Below are 18,225 nucleotides of genomic sequence, written 5' to 3' on the forward strand. Positions count from 1 at the left end.
CGACGCAATATCATATATGACTCAGACCCAAAATGAGGATGGGTTATTTTGAGACAGCAACCCAGATGAGTGAAAAAGACAGCATGGAATAACTGAACATGGTCATTTTTAAAATAGCTCTTTATTATTATGAACGCTCATTAATAATTGAAGCTTATCTTTTAAATACCATCAACAACACATTCTGAAGCCAAATGTCTAAAATTAGTAGATGTATAAATTATATAAATGAGGGGGAAACAGTTCTTTTGAAAGCCTAATGCATGGAAACCTTATAATAATAATCCAGCACAGAAGAGGCTGGCTGCTGTACAGTGACGAGTCGGAGTTCCCTGAAGGGACTTGAGAATAATATCAATAGCTTCGAGTCTCCAGGGAAATCTACACAGACCTGCTTAAGGCATGTTCAAGCAGATTTATTTGTTAAGCAATGGAAGGATGTGTTGATGCTGACTTTGTCACCTACTCATAAATCAAAGACAAAGTGCGCCTCTATGTGCTGTTGTTACTGTTGTTAATGAAAGCTCTACACAAAAGCTATAGGGTTAGGAACACAAACCCGTGTTAAAGTATTACCTATATATTATTATATTTATATTGACTTTTTTTTCCAAAATCAGGTAACAGTAGATTCTAAAGTTAATGATGTAGTAATTGATTGAAGGTCAGATATCTTTTCTCACCTTTGACCCTTCTAAGATGACCTTTGGCCTTGTAAATGTTTCCATGCTTTAATACAAATGCAGCAGACTGAATATATCCTATCTGACATCGCTTTTATTTTTATATTTTTAATCTTAATTTTCATTCAAGTTTGAGTTCAAGGCAAGCCTAAATGTATATATACTGTATAATATGTGTGTGTGTGTGTGTGTGTGTGTGTGTGTGTGTGTGTGTTCTGTCTTGTCTTCCGGTTTGCATTTCCACATCATAAAGGTAATATCTTGCTGATTTATGAATGAACCTCTCATTTAAAATCTTCCTGGTTTACTGACATTTGATATGATATATTCTAAGATGACCTTTGGCCTTGTAAATGTTTCCATGGTTGTGTTTTAATACAAATATATCCTATCTGACATCTCTTATTTTTATATTTTTATCTTAATTTTCATTCAAGTTTGAGTTCAAGCCTAAATGTAGTTCAAATCTAATATATATGTGTGTGTGTGTGTGTGTGTGTGTGTGTGTGTGTGTGTTCACTCATGTAGCCCCGCTCCTTTTCCGCATGCCGCTCGTTGTGTTCGATATAGGTAATATCAGCAAGGGTTCGCATAAAGGTAATATCTTGCTGATTTATGAATGACCCTCTCGTTTTAAAATCTTCCTGGTCTACTGACATTTGATATGACATATGCCTCAAACTTTACAATGCTCATGATAACTTTCATTAACTCTACTAAATCCACTTGACCAGCTAGTTACTCTTCAACAGCGATGCCATAAACATGAGCTACCGCAAAAACGAAGTTCAAAGACAAAATTCTAAAGATGGCTGCACGCTAGTTTCTCTGGCAACCACATAATAATGCACTAAATCCACTCTGAATACCTTAACATCCACTTAGCAACATCCTGGCACCCATTCACAACACCATAGCATTGTGGCAGTGGCTTTGCACAGTCAAATAACACTTACATTTTCCTTAGAAGAAGTACAAATCCAGTTATGAACTAGGCCTATTGTGGATGATACTAGTGGTCTAAGCAGACTTTTCACTTGAGTCTTTTTTCCTCTTGGTTGTATTCAAGCCTCAGAAGACACACTGTTTTCCTCTCATGCTGGAGAGCGAACATAATAATCTTGGACAATAGCAGACATGAATTGTTCAGCTACACAATGGAGAGAGGTGGAGATTCTTTACTATGCATGCATGCATGGAGAGAGAACAGAACTATACTAGCACATAGCTTTTATGCTAGCAAGCCATTTTTAGCTTCCAATCACCCCCTTGTTAGAAATTAACACAAATTACTGACAGCCAAACAATTCAAAGCACAGCAGAATGACATATATCATCTTGGCATGGAACGTGGATGAGAAACTAGATTTTCTGAAGAAAAGTGAATTGTGCCTGCTAATGCTAAACTTGTTGCTATGCAGTTGCCTGAGTGTTCTGATTGGTTGCCAGGGTCGATGTTAGCGCATTGCTGATTAATAGCTTACATTTCAGTCAAAGCATATTGCTTTTTTTGGCATATGTTACTGATTCTTTTTGTTTTTTTACCGTTTCTGACAACTCTCGGATTGTTTGGCATGATACTGCCGTTGTACAATACAGCATACCGGTATTTGAATTACTCAGTACATCTATACAGGTGGAGCTGGGGAAGCTGGAGGGTTTCTGAAAGCATGCTGCAACTGCTACAGAAAATGCTGACCAGTATTTGAAGGTTGAGCAGCGAGCTCATTGGCTGCTGATGTTACAGGAACCAATCATCTGTGCCCTATAGAGAAAGACGTGATTGAAGGCCTTTTGAGTTAAGGACAAATCAGCCTGCGCCATCTTGTGTTTAATGACAGAACTTTGTATTTCTCATAATCCTTTACACCTGCAGCTGCAACAAAGGGAGCAACTCAATAGTTGCTTCACAAAATAAACAAAAACAGCAAATTAGTTTTTAATTTGACATTTTCCCCCTCAAAATTACTAGTACATTTCACAAATAAATACAAAGAAATGGCAAGTAACCTCAAATTAAATGGGAAATTTTGATGTAGAAAAAATGAAATGTATTCTCTTGTAAAATGTACTCCAATAATCTTTGTTTTATTTACAATTTAAAAAAAATATTTTGAAATGGATATGTACATAATGCTTTCACATGCTTGTATTTTTTTAATCTGAAGATCAGAGTGTTGTGGCATTAGTTGCTCTTCAGGATTTTACAGGGGGAAAGGGTGAGCATGAAATGCTATGGAAGATCTGACTTAAAAACAATTAAAGTTGATCGATAAGTGACCATGAGTATTAAAAAACAGGCGTTAGTCTGAAGAACCTCCTTAGCACAAATGAAATCATTAGTTTTCCTTAATTGCATCTCCTCTGATGTTTCTTTACAGTCTATAAAGTATTTGATTGATTTCAATTAAGTAATGGGCCTGTACTTCAGGTTCAGTCTAGGTCTAGCATAGTTACTGCCTCTCTCTGTTTACCATTACCGTCTCAGGATGTGAACCAGTGACACACTTGACACACTTAGCCTGTCCTTTATCCTCCAGGTTTTAATGATTAGCCGAGGATATCAGACATGAAAGAGACGGCAACGTCCTCAGAGCCCCAATTTCTATATTAACTGGCAGCAGGGTGCTCCATTTTCAGCAATCTAGGTTGATGTGTACTGGAGGAAACCGATGGCACTCTTAAAACGAGTGCCAAGAACTTGTGGTTGGCAACTGCAGTGAGGAACAGAACAGAGAGTTTCTGCACAAGTCATCACATAATAAGTCTATGCACTTGCATTTGTCAGATATAAGAATCAGATTACTTAATCTGTGCATGTTATTCTGAAAAAAAAATCTAAACAGGAATTTAAGAAGTTTTTTAGCAACTGAAATCAATAGTCATTAAGTTATGCAAAAAAAAAATTCTTGCTTTAGCAATTTCTCTTTTGTGGTTTTACTCATCACATGTCAGCAGTAAATGACGGAGTATTGTAATTTATAAATCTACATTAATCACATAGTGATGATAGTACAATTTCCCATTCAATTTGTTATCAAAACCACAATTTTGATTTTGCAATGCAAAGAATAATATATACAAAATGAAATATTCAGCAGCCCCTAAAGGCAATATGGAGAATTTATTTATACATATCCATCTTTGATCTAAATCGTCAATGCTTATCCCATAAGACAAGCTGCCCTGCAGCCCTCCCAGAGATATATGGTGGTGGGACGTCATCTGTAAATTGCTTTCTGACTCAGCATGTCCTGGTAAAATTAATTCACATATATACCAGCAGGTACTGGGCCCTCGGTGGTAAACAGCTGGCTGCGTTATTTGCTTCTCTCTCTCTGGTAGTCGCTGGTAAATAGATACAGCCTGCATGCATCGGTGTCCTTGGATGTGCTCAAAACCAACCCAGTAGGTGAGCAGGCACCAACAAATGAGGTTACAACGGGAACAGGAGAGGGTGGCCTTAGCAGGTGTTTGTGAGACATATAGCATCTGCTGTGAATAACACTTGTACTGCAATGCATCTTCCTCTATAGCCTAATTTTTTCTGATACTGCTGAACATTATCAACAGTAACAATTACATATATATATATATAGGCTATATATATATATATATATATATATATATATATATATATATATATATATATATATATATATATATATATATAACCAATGGAGCTCTATGATAATAATGTGCTTAGCTTGTGTCAAAGGCAGGTGGTGGCTACATTCCTTTGAGCTCTTTGTAGAGGCGGCAGAGGATGATGATGGCTTTCCTGTTTTCTAGGTCAGTCTGATACATGATTCTGTGGAGATGTGCAGTCTGTGAGTAATATGCATTTTGAGGGTGAATATGTTTGTGTGTGTGTGTGTTTGTGTGTGTGTGTGTGTGTGTGTGTGTGTGTGTATGTGTGTGTGTGTGTGTGTGTGTGTGCAAACCAGTTGTTCCAATTCAGTCATTACTGTAAACATAGCCATTTGGTGAAGATATATTTCCTGTAGTTCCAGACCTATCTTTTTTTACAGTCTATGGTCCAAGCAAATTATCAGTGGACAAATAGCATACAAAGTTCACGTTAATCCATTGTTACTGCTTTCTACTTCTAAACCGAAACAAAATCACAATATGCTGCATTTGTGTGTGTGTCAGGCCCAAAACATACTAAAGTACACATATGTAAACCATAGAACTTATTCACAGCAGCGCCATCTTTGAATTTGAATGGGAATGAAAGCTATATTTTTACAAATAAATTATATTTTCAACTCTAAAGTAAAGACAATAAATAATAAATAATTGAAGTATTTTAATACATTTTGAATTGGTATTTTCTATTTTGTAAATAATTAATAAATCCAAACGTCTCCCCTAATCTCATTTGAGCAAGAAGTTGTCACGTGACGAATCTGCATTTTGGCGGATAACAGAGTAGGCTAGAACAGATTTGAAGCAGAGGGTGAGTAACTTTTAACTTTTTGTTTGCTTTATAAAAGCCTTATAAAGCATTTCAACGTTTTTTATTTATTGCTAAGTTTAACGCAAAACAGACCCAGCTCAGCTCAGCCCTTAAGTAGCCTAATCTGCGTGTGATCTATCATTTTGCAGTCTAGGCTATGGATGTATCGTTGCCATTGCTGCTCTCTGTAGTCACAGTGTGAATATGTAGGTTTACTATAGAAAAGTTACATTTAAATTTAAATTGGGACTGACCAAGCTCGGATGTCACACTTCTATGCCCATGATGCAAAGTTTCAATGCAAGCGTGGTTTCCGCGTAAATCAACTCATAACCATAGACTGTAAAAAAAAATAGCTCATAACTCAACGTACACACTGCATTCTCAGCATTACCTCAAGGGGCGCTATAGTTAATTTATTTTGAGATCAACGATAGATAGATAGATAGATAGATAGATAGATAGATAGATAGATAGATAGATAGATAGATAGATAGATAGATTGATAGATAGATAGATAGATATAATATAATCTATATAATATTTTAAAAATAAATTATATATTTCTAATAAATTCAATCTATCAACATTTGTGAAACACAAGAGCAAAGGAATAATTGGGCCAAGAAAAAAAAGAAAGAAAATAAAATCAAACAAATAAAAAAATGAACAAAGAGCAGCTTCTGAAGAAGTTTCTAGAGATGTGAAGGGGTAAAGATGGTGCTGATGAGAGTGGTGCTGGAGGAGGACAGCGGCTCTCAAAGGCGAACCATTGTCAAATGATACCAGACTAAAACATTTGCACCTCAGACAGCAACAAACGAAACCACAGTTTCTCCTCCCTACTTTGCTTTTCACTATAACCAACATGAAGAGCGAGACAGAGAGAGAGTGCTCGACCTTTACTGTAGACAGCCAGTGTAAGCGCAAATTACACCGGAATGATTTATGTTAGCTCCTCTCCCAAATCCCACAACATCAGCAAGTGTTCAACATCCAGATGCAGCCGTACTTCTCCCTCTCTCGCTCGCTCGCTTCCTTCTACCGTTCCACCAAAGATGTCACAAGGACACATCGGCAGAGACATCCTCATTTCGTTCTGCTCGAGAATTGTGTCTCCTGGGTACCTATTTAATTACTTTGCGCTGTTTGATGACAAGAAACACACACACACACCAGATACCTGATTGCAAGGTGATGACCTCTGTAAATGTTGAAGGTAATGGCAGAGAGAGAGGGGAAACATTTAAAAAAACAATGCTCATGTAATTTATCCATCCTCAGCCCTTTATTAATTGATTATTATTAGGACAGACACAACTGTTCCCTCTATGTTTGTGGGCGCTGATCTTTGGGACACACTATGAGGGTAGAAACATTTTCAGCATATTTTTGGAAAGGCTACTCCTTTCTCAGTGTTATTTTAGTATTAGTTATTATAGTATTTATTAATAGTTAGGCAACATTTCTCATTTTCATCTACGTTCTTTAAGTTAAGTTTTTTCATTTAATAATTTATATTTTTATTTCAGCTTTATTTCAATTACCGAAAAGATTTTTAATAGTTAACAATATATAAAGGTCCACTATTTCTGTGTACATTTTTCGACATTTACTACAATGTGAGTATATAATAGAGGAGACTGCTTGGGATGCTGTATCCCACAATGCAATGCACTCAACTTGACCCTCCACTTCCAGTGTGGCCAATAATATCTGCTAAAGCATAAATCATTTTTAATACATTTTGCACAAGATTAGAATCAAAAGGATGAATAATTTAAAATAACTGTTTTAGATGCCACTCACTAAATAAACATGTACGTAATAAGGTCATGTGACAGCAATCATTGCATAATGTATTCTGTTTCGCATACTTTTTTTTTTTAAACGGTCCTAACTCCGAGCGGGATCTCTGGTTTGAGAGGCGGACGGGCACACTAACAACGGCGCTAAAGACCGCAGCCTCTTGAGACCAGGGGAGTTAGGTTTACTCGCCCAGCACTTACTTGCTTGCCTCCGTTACACATACTATGCAATATGCAGTAAGCAATAGGCAGTTATTTGATTCTGAACATATTACTCTTGCTATTTCTGACATATAAAGATATAGCAGAAATAATATGAGTAGTATAGTAGTATGCCGTTCTAAACTAAGCCATACTACATATGAAGATTTTAATGGTTGACTAAATGCATTTCAAATGTGCATGTTGTACACACTTAATGTGTAAAAAACCTGAAGACAGCAATAACTCTGTGCCATTAAACCAGATGTGCTAATCAGGTATATTCTCAACTGTTGGGTGGTGACCCATGGCCCAGACTGCAGGGTCGCTGTAACTGGGGAGAAATTAGGACGATTTTAAGGGCCATGTTCTGCTCCCTCAAATCATTGAAATTCGGCATGCATTTCGAAACCAAACTCAGTTAAACAATAAAGAAAAGCCTGTTGAGTTGTTCAAAAGTCTTTCAAAGTTAACATTAATCAATTTATTTTCTATATACATTTTAATTAATTAATTCATATTAATATTTATTTATCAATGTGTTAATGGTCATTTACTAATATTACTATGAAAAAAAAATATTTCGGTACTTTCTTGGGTCCAACTTGCATTCTGAGTCTTGTTGAAACTAAATTACTGATCCAAAGTTGAACCAGAACGCGAGAGTGAAGTCAGCTCGCTTCACAAATGTGTTATCCACAGGATGTGAAAGCTGCTGCCGCTGTCCTGTGGCGCGGTGTGTCTCAGCGAGGGGCGCACTGATTGCACATGTAAACACACAGGTGGTCTCGGCCTATTTTGGAGCGACTCGCATTAGAGCTCGACTAAGACTGATTTTGCTCAACATTATGACAGAACACGCTGTGTCCATTTCTGTACAGATTCACTCATATTAATACATCACACCTGTGCACTTGGACATAGCCTAATCAGTGTTGCCAACTTAGTGACTTTTCAGACCCCATTATCGACTTTTTTCAAAAAAGCGACTAGGGACAAATCTAGTGACTTTTTGGGCTGCTGGTTAACATGTCAGTCACTCCGTCGTCTGACAGAATATGTAAATGAGAACAGCTTGGACATTTGCCAATATATTATATTATAATACAGTATGTGAGCATGGATCAGGAGAGAAAACGCATTGCATCATCTAACAACATTTAGCGAGTTTTTGAGCAGGCTTTAGCTACTTTCCATTGAAAATAGTTGGCGACACTGGACATAATATACATGCTAAACCTTAAAGTGCCCATATTATGCTTTTTCAGATATTACCTACCTTTAATGTAGAGTGTTGTATAGATGTTTGTGAATGTAAAAATGTCTGCACAATTTTAAAGATCAAAGTGCACGACAAATAAAGGTATTGTCTCCTGAAAGAAAGAATCAAATCAGAACTGTAACGAGTCGTCAGCGATTCCAGTCTCACTTCCTGTTACATACCTATGTAACAATACATTTGCATAATTCTAGCCTATTGTCCTAATTGGCTGCCCACAAATGACATCTACTTTGCCCCGCCCTCAATTACGGTAGTTGTAGCTGAGACTGGAAGAGTTTGGTTCATGTTGTCGACACGTCGAGATTGAATACGCTGTTTTCAGCGTTGCGAATTCACTTTGCCTCCAGTTCAAAACTATGAGGACTCATACTGTGATTGATAAGGGAAAAAATTAAGCCATCGTTATGGTTTACACTGTGTATTAAATGCTGAGGAAGCCTCCAACACTCGCAGTAAGCGCTAGACCAATCACAACAGACTGAACCATCTGACCAATCAGAGAAGAGTATGCTCTCGGTAAAGAGGGGTTTAGAACAAAACCGTTTTCGGACTCTTTGAGAATGTGATGTGCAATGTATAATATATGAAAACTAGGAACCTTTAAAATAGCATAATAGGGGCAACTTTAACTTCTGTCATCATTTATTCACCCCCATTTCGTTCTAAACCGGTATCACTTTCTTTTTTTGTGTTTATACAAAGTGTTCTTTTTGTCCATACGATGGAAGTCAGTGAGGTTCAGTGTTGTTTGCATTGTCTGGCTTCACAATAAGCTGATAGTTATCAGTGTTTTGTTGCACATATATAACTCACTCCAGACTGTTGTATAACCCAGTCTGAGTTCAGTGTAGGACGTGTTTAAATAGGCCGACTCGAAGGGGACTCTCTCGTGCGGCAACCAAAGGTAGTGTCCTAAAAGTGGGACCGTTTTTAGAGCAGGAACTGCTAAAATTTTACATATAAGAGTAAATCAGTGTGTGGCTCTGCAGCTCCTTTTATGAGATGCAGCATTCAGACTATCAGCAGCCTAGGAAACTACGCAAATAACAGACACCAGGAGTAAACGGGTGAGATTACATCTGTGCATGTTGCTCAACTCACACAGCCATCAACGTAACAAGATTAGAGGATTATCATAAAAAATCATGGTAAAGCCAACAGGATTCTGAATTAAGCAGTGTTTCAGTTACTGAAATGATCCGGGTCTAAACAAAAAAGCTGTTGCATAATAAACATCTGGAAAAATAAGGAAGAAAAGCAAAAGGTTTGGTGGACTAAGAAATAGAGATAATGGTTTTATAATTAAAAAGAACTATAAAGAACAACCTTTTTTTTCAACTTTTAAATTTGTTCTATATGAAGTCACATTAAAAAACCAAACTAAACTAAGATTGAAATAAACAAACATTTCAATATTTATTATTATAATATTCACATTATTTATGGAATTTATTTCATGAATTAAATAAAGAAAATGAAGCAAAAAAAGTATGAACTGCCCATCAATCGTCATTTCCAGTGTTATTTTTTTTCCATTTATATATTATTATATATAATCAGCTTTATTAACAAAAATGCAAAAAACAAAAAAAACATGGTCATTTTTTTTGACCACCAAAAATTATGGACAACCAAAATATTTGTCCATAATAAAGAAATTAGAATACATAAGTTATCAAGAAGTCAGCATGTAACAGTTTTAGTAAAAATCTGGAGATGAAACAAGAAAAAAAAAAAAAACTGACAGTGACAGTCTAAGAGGGTTTTATCTGTTGAGACATCGGGACGCTGACAACCATTATTTTAATGGCAGCCCATTTACTAAAGAGGGTGTAATTTTAATGGATGCTGTCAAAATGCATCAGATTTGGTTTGATTTGGATTTTAAGGATATCAGAAAAACATATTTTCTTGACTTTTGTATTAAAAAAGCTGGACTTGATGTGAGCTGCGGTAGTATGTTCTAGTAGGCAGACTGGCTAAGAATAGCTTTCAATTTGGGATAATTCATTAACCATGAATTGGTTCAGTTTGGCATCTTGGATGAGATGATCTGTGCCATTACACCTCCTGCTGTGTGCATATACATTAAACACCTGAAATTACCTCTAAATGTACAGCTCTAAATGTCACACAGCCAGAGACGGACTATCGAGGTTGGTCTCTTGCTTTCTCTTCCTGTCCGTCTGTTTCATGTTTACGGGCATCAGTCAGCCATGGTCATGATTGTGGGTTCATGTCTATCAAATCAACAGCTCCAGATTACCAAAGTCTTTTTTTAGATAGACACGACTAATGCAAGTTTGGCACAAAAATATTTGGCTAAAATCAATATGATACGTTTTAGTATATAGTTGTAATATAAATAATATAGTGATAAAAAAAAACTTTTGGGTGAACTATCCCTTTAAGATGCCAGAAGCAGGCTCACCAGGGAATTACATAAATCTGTGGAATTAATCCCAGTTCTTACCTCAGTAGGTTTGCGTGTATGTGTAAATCAGAAATTTTGTGGCGACCCACGTGGCATTACAACAAATATTTGTCATAAACTGAAGCTAAATGCCAAAACGAAAGGGGAAGTCAGCATATTAGGAAAACAAGAGAGACGGTGAGAGACAGAGAAAGAGAGATAAACGTGTGGCACTATGTTGATATTAAAAGCTGTTAGAGGGATTGGCCCTGGGACACAGCGCTTTGTAAATCCGATAAGTGGATTTTGCAATACTGTGATAGACTGAGTGTTTTTGCTTGGTTGGTAAAATGATGTGATCAAGCAAAGCTTCAATACGACATGCCCCAAAAAAGAACCAGACAATCACTTGGGTTTGTGTGTGTGTGGCACTTTTCACAGCAAAGACCTCTTTTTTTTAATCAAATAATCATATATTTACTGTAATTACCTTTATCGGAGTACTATTAAGTAATTAAAGTTTGAAAAGCTTTGGCAAACCATGGGCCCCCGCTCTGGACTGAGATGCTGGTGGCTGACAATGAGTCTGCAAAATTAAAAGTGTTATGGCCCACATCAGCTTGACCTGGATGTCAGTTGAGCTCCACTTTTACAAGTTGCCTTCAGAGTAAGACAGTATGTTAATAAAAAAATGCAGACAATTGGACCAGAAAATATATAGGCCATCCACACTGCGGCGCTCCACAGGAAAGAAATACCGCAACCGAGATCTATTTAATCTCTTTAATATCTCAGTTGTTTCTCCTAGGCGTTGTAGTGGCACTGATGGTTCCATGAAGGACCTTTGACATCTATGGAAGCTTTCCATTCCACTAAAGGTTCTTTAGAGTGGAAAAAGTTTCTGTAGATTTGAAAAATACATCACTGCAAAAGCCCCCTTTTGAAACCTTTATTTTTAACATGGGAGTGCCAGAATTCCATAACTACTAGAACTGCCACAAGCCGCCATTTTGACCGCTAGATTCCAAACTCTATGGGTCCTATCTTGCACCCAGCGCAATTGACTTTGAACACCGACGCATGTATCATTCCTATTTTGCACCCGCGCACAGCGGACTTTTCCCTCCACAGACGCACGTCGGTAAATTAGGGAATGAACTTGCGCTCGCGGGGGCGGTTCAGCGCAAAGAGGAGGCGTGTTCCGGCGCAAAACTGCCCTGGTGCTATTTTCCAGTTTTAGAAAGCAATTGCGCAACTGACCAGGAAAAAAACAGTCTAAAGACAGTGGCGCGTTGCGCATTAGTGATATGGTATTTTAAGGGCGCGTGCTTGGCCATAATGTAGCGTGTTAACGCGCATCCACTTTGATTCTCTAATAATTATAAACAGACGCAGCAGTTTTCATTTTTGCAAATCATACATTACTACCCTAACGCATACCTAAACCCAACCATACCCGAATCGTCACACATGGACGTTAAAGGGTACCCTTTTCGTCGTATGTTGCCGTATGGTCAAGACCCGTCAGTATGTGACGTTTTGGGGTGAGACTGTGTTATCTCCCATCATCCCCAATGTCACTTCTCTGTGTTTTACGGCCCTGACGAGAACATCGGTCTCTTTGGCTGTGAACCGCTCCTGGCGTGCGCCTGGCAAATCCGCCGTTATAATAGCGATCCACCATGGAACAAGCGCGCCTGCTCTTAAAGGGAATGTGAGAGGACACTCTGATTGGTTTATTTCACGTTACGCCCAAACCAGACCTATGAATAATGAAGCTACTTCAGACCAACCCCTTTTAGATTTGCGCCAGGCGCAAGTATTTAAGTATTTATAAGTATTTATCCCGCCGGGAAAATAGCAACAGCGCCGGGATCCGCCCACAAAGTTACTTGCGCTTTGCGCTTTGACACTTGCGTTTCAGATCGTTAAAATAGGGCCCTATATCTTTAATGATAAATACCCAATTGAGATATCAATACATTTATTGTATTAGGATATCTTTTAAAAACAAAACACCAAACTGTACATTTAAACAAGTTTAATTATACATTTATAAATAATAATATCATTAGTAGCCTACCGTAATTATCGCATATTCACAACAGATAGGCTATATCTATTCAACATAACTCAGAACAAGATAATAACAACTAAAAGTATCTTATTTAATTATAAAACATTTTATTGTAATATAATAACAGAGAAAATAGTCTAATACCTCGTATATAATAGAGAATATCTATACGTAAATACTTAGATAACGTAGTCAGGTATTATCAGCCTATTTCTGTTCAACAAATTGAATCTAATATACTTTTTGTTTGTAGATATTAGCATATATGCAAACACTCAGGACCGCTACTGACCTGTTGACAGTGAGAGAGACAAAGATCAACCGCGGGAAATGTAACAAAAGAATATCGCGAAATTCAGTGCGGTCAGTGACTGTCTATGGCCGAAAAAGGTAATATGTTTTTTTGTTTTTTTTGCCTTATGTGTAATTTATATGAAAAACATTTTAAATGAAAATTCAGACACTTTTAGGGGGGGGGGGGTCTTTTTTATTTTATTTATTTTTAATTTAATTAAATTAATTTTTTCAACAAAGTTATTGCAGATATAAAATTCAAAACGGTCAAAATGACCGTCATGGCCGTTCTAGTGTTAAGTAGAGTTTCGAAAAGATCTCAACAATGTGCTCAGATTCACCAAGATACTAAACTAGTCTGCATTTGAGATAAATAAGTTAAAAGTTTTCTTTTTAAATATACATTCTGACAGGATAATAGTGGAGGATGTGTTTGTACAGGAGGCCAGTGCGCTGAAAAATAAATAAAGATGCTGTTGTCACCTGCTGTTAAGTCTCTAATCCCATATGTTGTGTACTCTCCTAGCAGGAAAAGCCATTGCTTCCGCAGGCAGGCATCAACTGAACAAAATTAACATACAGGAAAATATAATACCCTATCGTGATTATGACATCATATATCATTAATTGGCTCCAAAACAATATGACTGACCAGAAAGAAACATGTTGAAACATTCCCAAATCACCTATAGAGGCTGCAAAAAAAAAAAAATCAAATCATTATGTCAAAATTGACCCTATTTGCTTTAATTGTTGATAAATTATATGACAAACATTCCAACCATCCATAGGCTGTGTAATATTCTATAACTAGAAGTTATAATATTCTGATTCGGTTGATTTAGTAACCGCTCAAGGATTCAGTGAAGTAACTCCTGAGTTCAAGTGTCTACTAAGCTATTGGCTGCATCCAAAATCACGTACTCTCTTGACTAGGTACTTATTTTGAATAAGTATTTATTTCACGACTGCTAAAAAAGTAGTGTGTGTAGTATGAATGTAATCCAGACATACTACATACGCCATGTTGTCATTATCATGTGACCAACCAGTGTCCGTTGTGTTACTTTATATCTGGAGTGCACTTTAAATGATCATATAATAGAGCAAGAGGGTTTCTGGCCATCACAGAAACACATTACAATGGTAATTCTCTTTTGGAAAATCACACCATGAGAATGGGTTTCTGCAGAAGGGGTGTCAACTGTTGCAAGTACACGTTGTTTGTTTCTCGGAGGGAGAGAACAATCCTGCCCTAATTTGACTCTCTCTCTCTTCCTCACGTATGTTGTCTCCTTCTAACACAAACTTGTGTTCACTTTTACTCCCAGCATCTGTCAGGTTTCATTGATGTCTCGCACTTAAGATGTCATCACCGTGAGACGGCCCCTTTCCCCTGGGTCCTGCTGGCAGGAGGAACAACATGGCAAAAGGTCAGTGAAGCACTGAACAAGAACCAACTCAACTGCCATTGGCTACGATACGAGTCTTAACACACACACACACACACACACACACACACACACACACACACACACACACACACACACACATACACGTTTTTTTATACGGTCTATTCTATCCCCTTACACTAACCCTACCCATCACAGAAAACGTTTGCCATTTTTTAAATTTCAATGAATTTTAAGCCATTTGGTTTATGTTCTAATACCGATGTCATTATACACAATTTGTGTTCTCATAAACCATATATACAAGAACACACACACACACACACACACACACACACACACACGCACGCACGCACATTCCGGTTATTTCGACCTCAAATCCTGTCCCACATAAATCATGCAGATCAGTAATAAAACAAATAATTTGAAGCAATGCATTTTTGTGCAATTTTGTTACACTGTTTCTTCAGGCCTCTTGTGGGTTCAGGTTCAAGTTCATGGACCAAAACCTTTCTCTGTAATGATTTGTAGAAGTTTGAGTGGAGTTTTGTTTACTGAATGAGATTGATCGGTATTGGAAGCACAGTTGTTTTATTTACAGAACTACAGAATGGCACTTATCGCCCTTACATTTTCCCCAAAGATGTTAAGAAGACGTCCTGTTTTGTATTACTAGAAATAAATTATAGCTGTTAAATATATTTCCATTTGTCACTCTTCACAGTTCCTGGTAGGTCATGCAGTAAATGGCTCAGGTGTTTAAAAAAACAAAAAGTGCTTCACGCTGGGTCTTAAAAAAAAAAGAGTGCTTTTTTTTCACTCAATACTTGATACTCCAAGGCAATGTTATTTTAGCATGATTTATTATTAATATTATAATACAATTAGCTTTTATTTTTATTTAAAAATTGTGGTTATTTTGTTATGTGCTTTTGTCATTTGTCAAATTTGTCTTAAAATAAAATAAAAAAGGAAATAAATGAGGGTTATCATACAATCTGGTGAACTTTGGCAACCCTGCTGAGGCTAAACCATACATAAATCTATTCAAAAACTGACAGGATGCACTTTGAGAGCGGCAGAGATCGTCAGCATCGGTTATGAGGCGTTCATAACTATGAGTGATGCTTCTGCGTTTATTATTTGCAGTAGAGTTGTGATTGTTCATTGAGGTGGCACAGGTGACATTTTCAGCACACACACACACACACACACACACACAGACACACACACACACACACACACACACACACACACACACACACACACACACACACACACACGACTGCGTCTTTAACAGAAGATGACTGTTCTCAGCTAGCAGTGTCATTCTTTTATTTCGCTTCTTAAAGGTATACAGCTGAAGCCCGCGGGTGCTGTCAATGGCAATGTTTAAATTGCCAATCATCAGAGGTTTATTCTCTAACAAATGTGGTGGTTTTACTGTCATTTTGTTGCTATTTACTTCAATCCACAACATACAATGATTGATTCAAATGCAACAGGCCTGTTCATGGATGGTGAAAAACAAATGAAAGGTAGCATAAAACAGGCAAACCTGCAAATTTCACATAGAGCACAATGAAGATATTTCACTGGAACTATTCACTATTTCATTGTTTTTTTCTATTCTTTATGTATATTCATGTTCAGTGTCAATTACCACTTTTGTGTATTCAGCTAATAACTTGTTTTAGCACTGGAATTTTTAATGTAAAAACCATAGAGGCTAGGTATATTAAGACCATGAAGATAGTGGGGTAGCAAGCATAATATTAACAGAATTGAACAAGAATTTAAAAAGGTTCTTTATAACACCATTAAGTTGCACTTACAAGGCATGATTCTTTATGGAAATTAATAAAAAGGGTTCTGCTATTGTTACAAGCCGAAGAACCCGTTCTGTTTAAAACCATATTTCTTAAGTCTATTCACATCAAACATAGGAAAGGGTGTTAATATAAATAACTCACAACACAAGTTCAAACGATCAGTTCTTTTTGTTATTTTATTATTTATATAAAATTATAGTATTTATTAATAGTTTGAATTAGCTTTTATATTAAAATGATGTGCTTTTGTCAGTTTTATTCGTTTCTGTTTTTCTATTTAGCTTTGTTTTATTTCAATTTTAGCTTTCGTAACGTTAGTACTTCAACTTATTTTATTTCAGCTACTTATAGGCAAGTTTTTCATCAAATATTTTTTCTTACTTTAATGAAAGCAAGCTTAAATAAACTAAAATGAATAATTTTAGTTGACAACTAAAACTAGTAAGCAAATAAGATTGTGTGTGTGTGTGTGTGTGTGTGTGTGTGTGAATTAAGTGCAAAAATAAAATAAATCTACTAATTGGTGGATGAGTAAAAAATTTGTATTAACATAATTTATTATTTAAATGTATTATTGTCAATAAAAACTTTTATATGAATTATTCAGTAAAAAAAAATACTCTTTGATCTGTAAAATCCTCTTTTTTTTGGGGGGGGGGGGGGGGGGTGTTAGAGTACTTATTTTGACATTCATATTCAAAACATTATTGATTTGATACATCTTAATAAATAGTCAACTGTTGCAGTTTTTTGTAAATGCGTGTGATTTACTCTTGCAAAAACACATGGCAATCAAACCATGTCTGAAATCTACCAGCTTCCACTTCACCGTGATAGCAAAAGAGAGAGCAAGCCGGTCGATGTCTGTGAACGGATGAAAGATATTCACAGTTATTGTGCCTGTAGACTGTGGCCACGCCCATATCCAGACATCTGACCTGTGATTGGCCAGTATCCTGAATCCCAGCAACAGCTCTTGGGTGCCTCCTCCCCCTTTTTGTCTCCACAAAGAGCTCAGCGCTGAATGAAGTGAATCAGCCTCAGACTGCAAGAATAGTAAGAACCTTTTCTCCCCGTCTGTCTCTCTCTCTCTCTCCGTCTGTCTCTTCAATCCCATCTCTCCTCTCTCTCTCTCTCTCTATCTCTCTCTTTCTCTCTCTCTCCATTTATCCTCCTCTCTCTCTCACACGGCATTATATGCTATCCATCCATCCATCCATCTATCCAGTGCACAGCCCGGTGAGGGATCAGCTAGACAGAAAAGCAACAGATCATGTTCTCTGAAGCAGATCCAGGACAGCTCTGAGACATCAGCTTCTGAGATGAGACTCCATCCGTCCTAATTCTCTGTCCTGAAGACCTGGACAGAAACAAAACAAAACAAGGACTTTGCAGACACCAAAAGAAGTCTGGACATTATATCTCCACAGGATTCTTGAACCCAAACCAGGTCCACAGGGACGTACGAGGGTGCTTTGGGGTTTGTTTTTCTCTCTTGTTCGTGGCTGGCGAAGGGGCCGGTGAAAGTTAGCCAAGACGCCGCGTGCCGTGCTCCGCGTGAAGAATGCCCAGGCACGCCTGCCCAAGCCTGCGGACACGGCGCCGGCACCCACGCCGGGCCTTTACATGGAGCGCTCACAGAGTCGCATCAGCCTGTCCGCGTCCTTTGAGGCCCTGGCCATCTACTTCCCCTGCATGAACTCCTTCGATGAGGACGATGGCGGTGAGTGGATGTACATGTGTGTCCGAGGATGTGGGTTT

General features: G+C 37.4%; 1 protein-coding gene across 2 annotated transcripts in view; it reads left to right on the forward strand.

Annotated features, from left to right (window-relative positions):
- Positions 1–5,068: 5,068 nt before the first annotated feature.
- rims4 (regulating synaptic membrane exocytosis 4) overlaps positions 5,069–18,225 on the forward strand; it is a 47,839-nt gene continuing 34,682 nt past the window's right edge. The window contains exons 1-2 of one of the 2 annotated variants that reach the window (XM_079627684.1): positions 5,069–5,145; positions 14,552–14,653. In XM_079627684.1, coding sequence (XP_079483810.1) covers positions 14,644–14,653 — 10 coding nt within the window. In that variant the 5' untranslated portion in view covers positions 5,069–5,145; positions 14,552–14,643. Of the gene's footprint in view, positions 5,146–14,551; positions 14,654–17,495; positions 18,188–18,225 lie in introns of those variants that run through there. The other variant, XM_079627683.1, reaches the window with a different exon arrangement.

Source organism: Phoxinus phoxinus (genome assembly GCF_949152265.1).
Source record: "Phoxinus phoxinus genome assembly, chromosome: 11".
In the NCBI taxonomy this organism is placed as follows: Eukaryota; Metazoa; Chordata; class Actinopteri; order Cypriniformes; family Leuciscidae; genus Phoxinus; species Phoxinus phoxinus.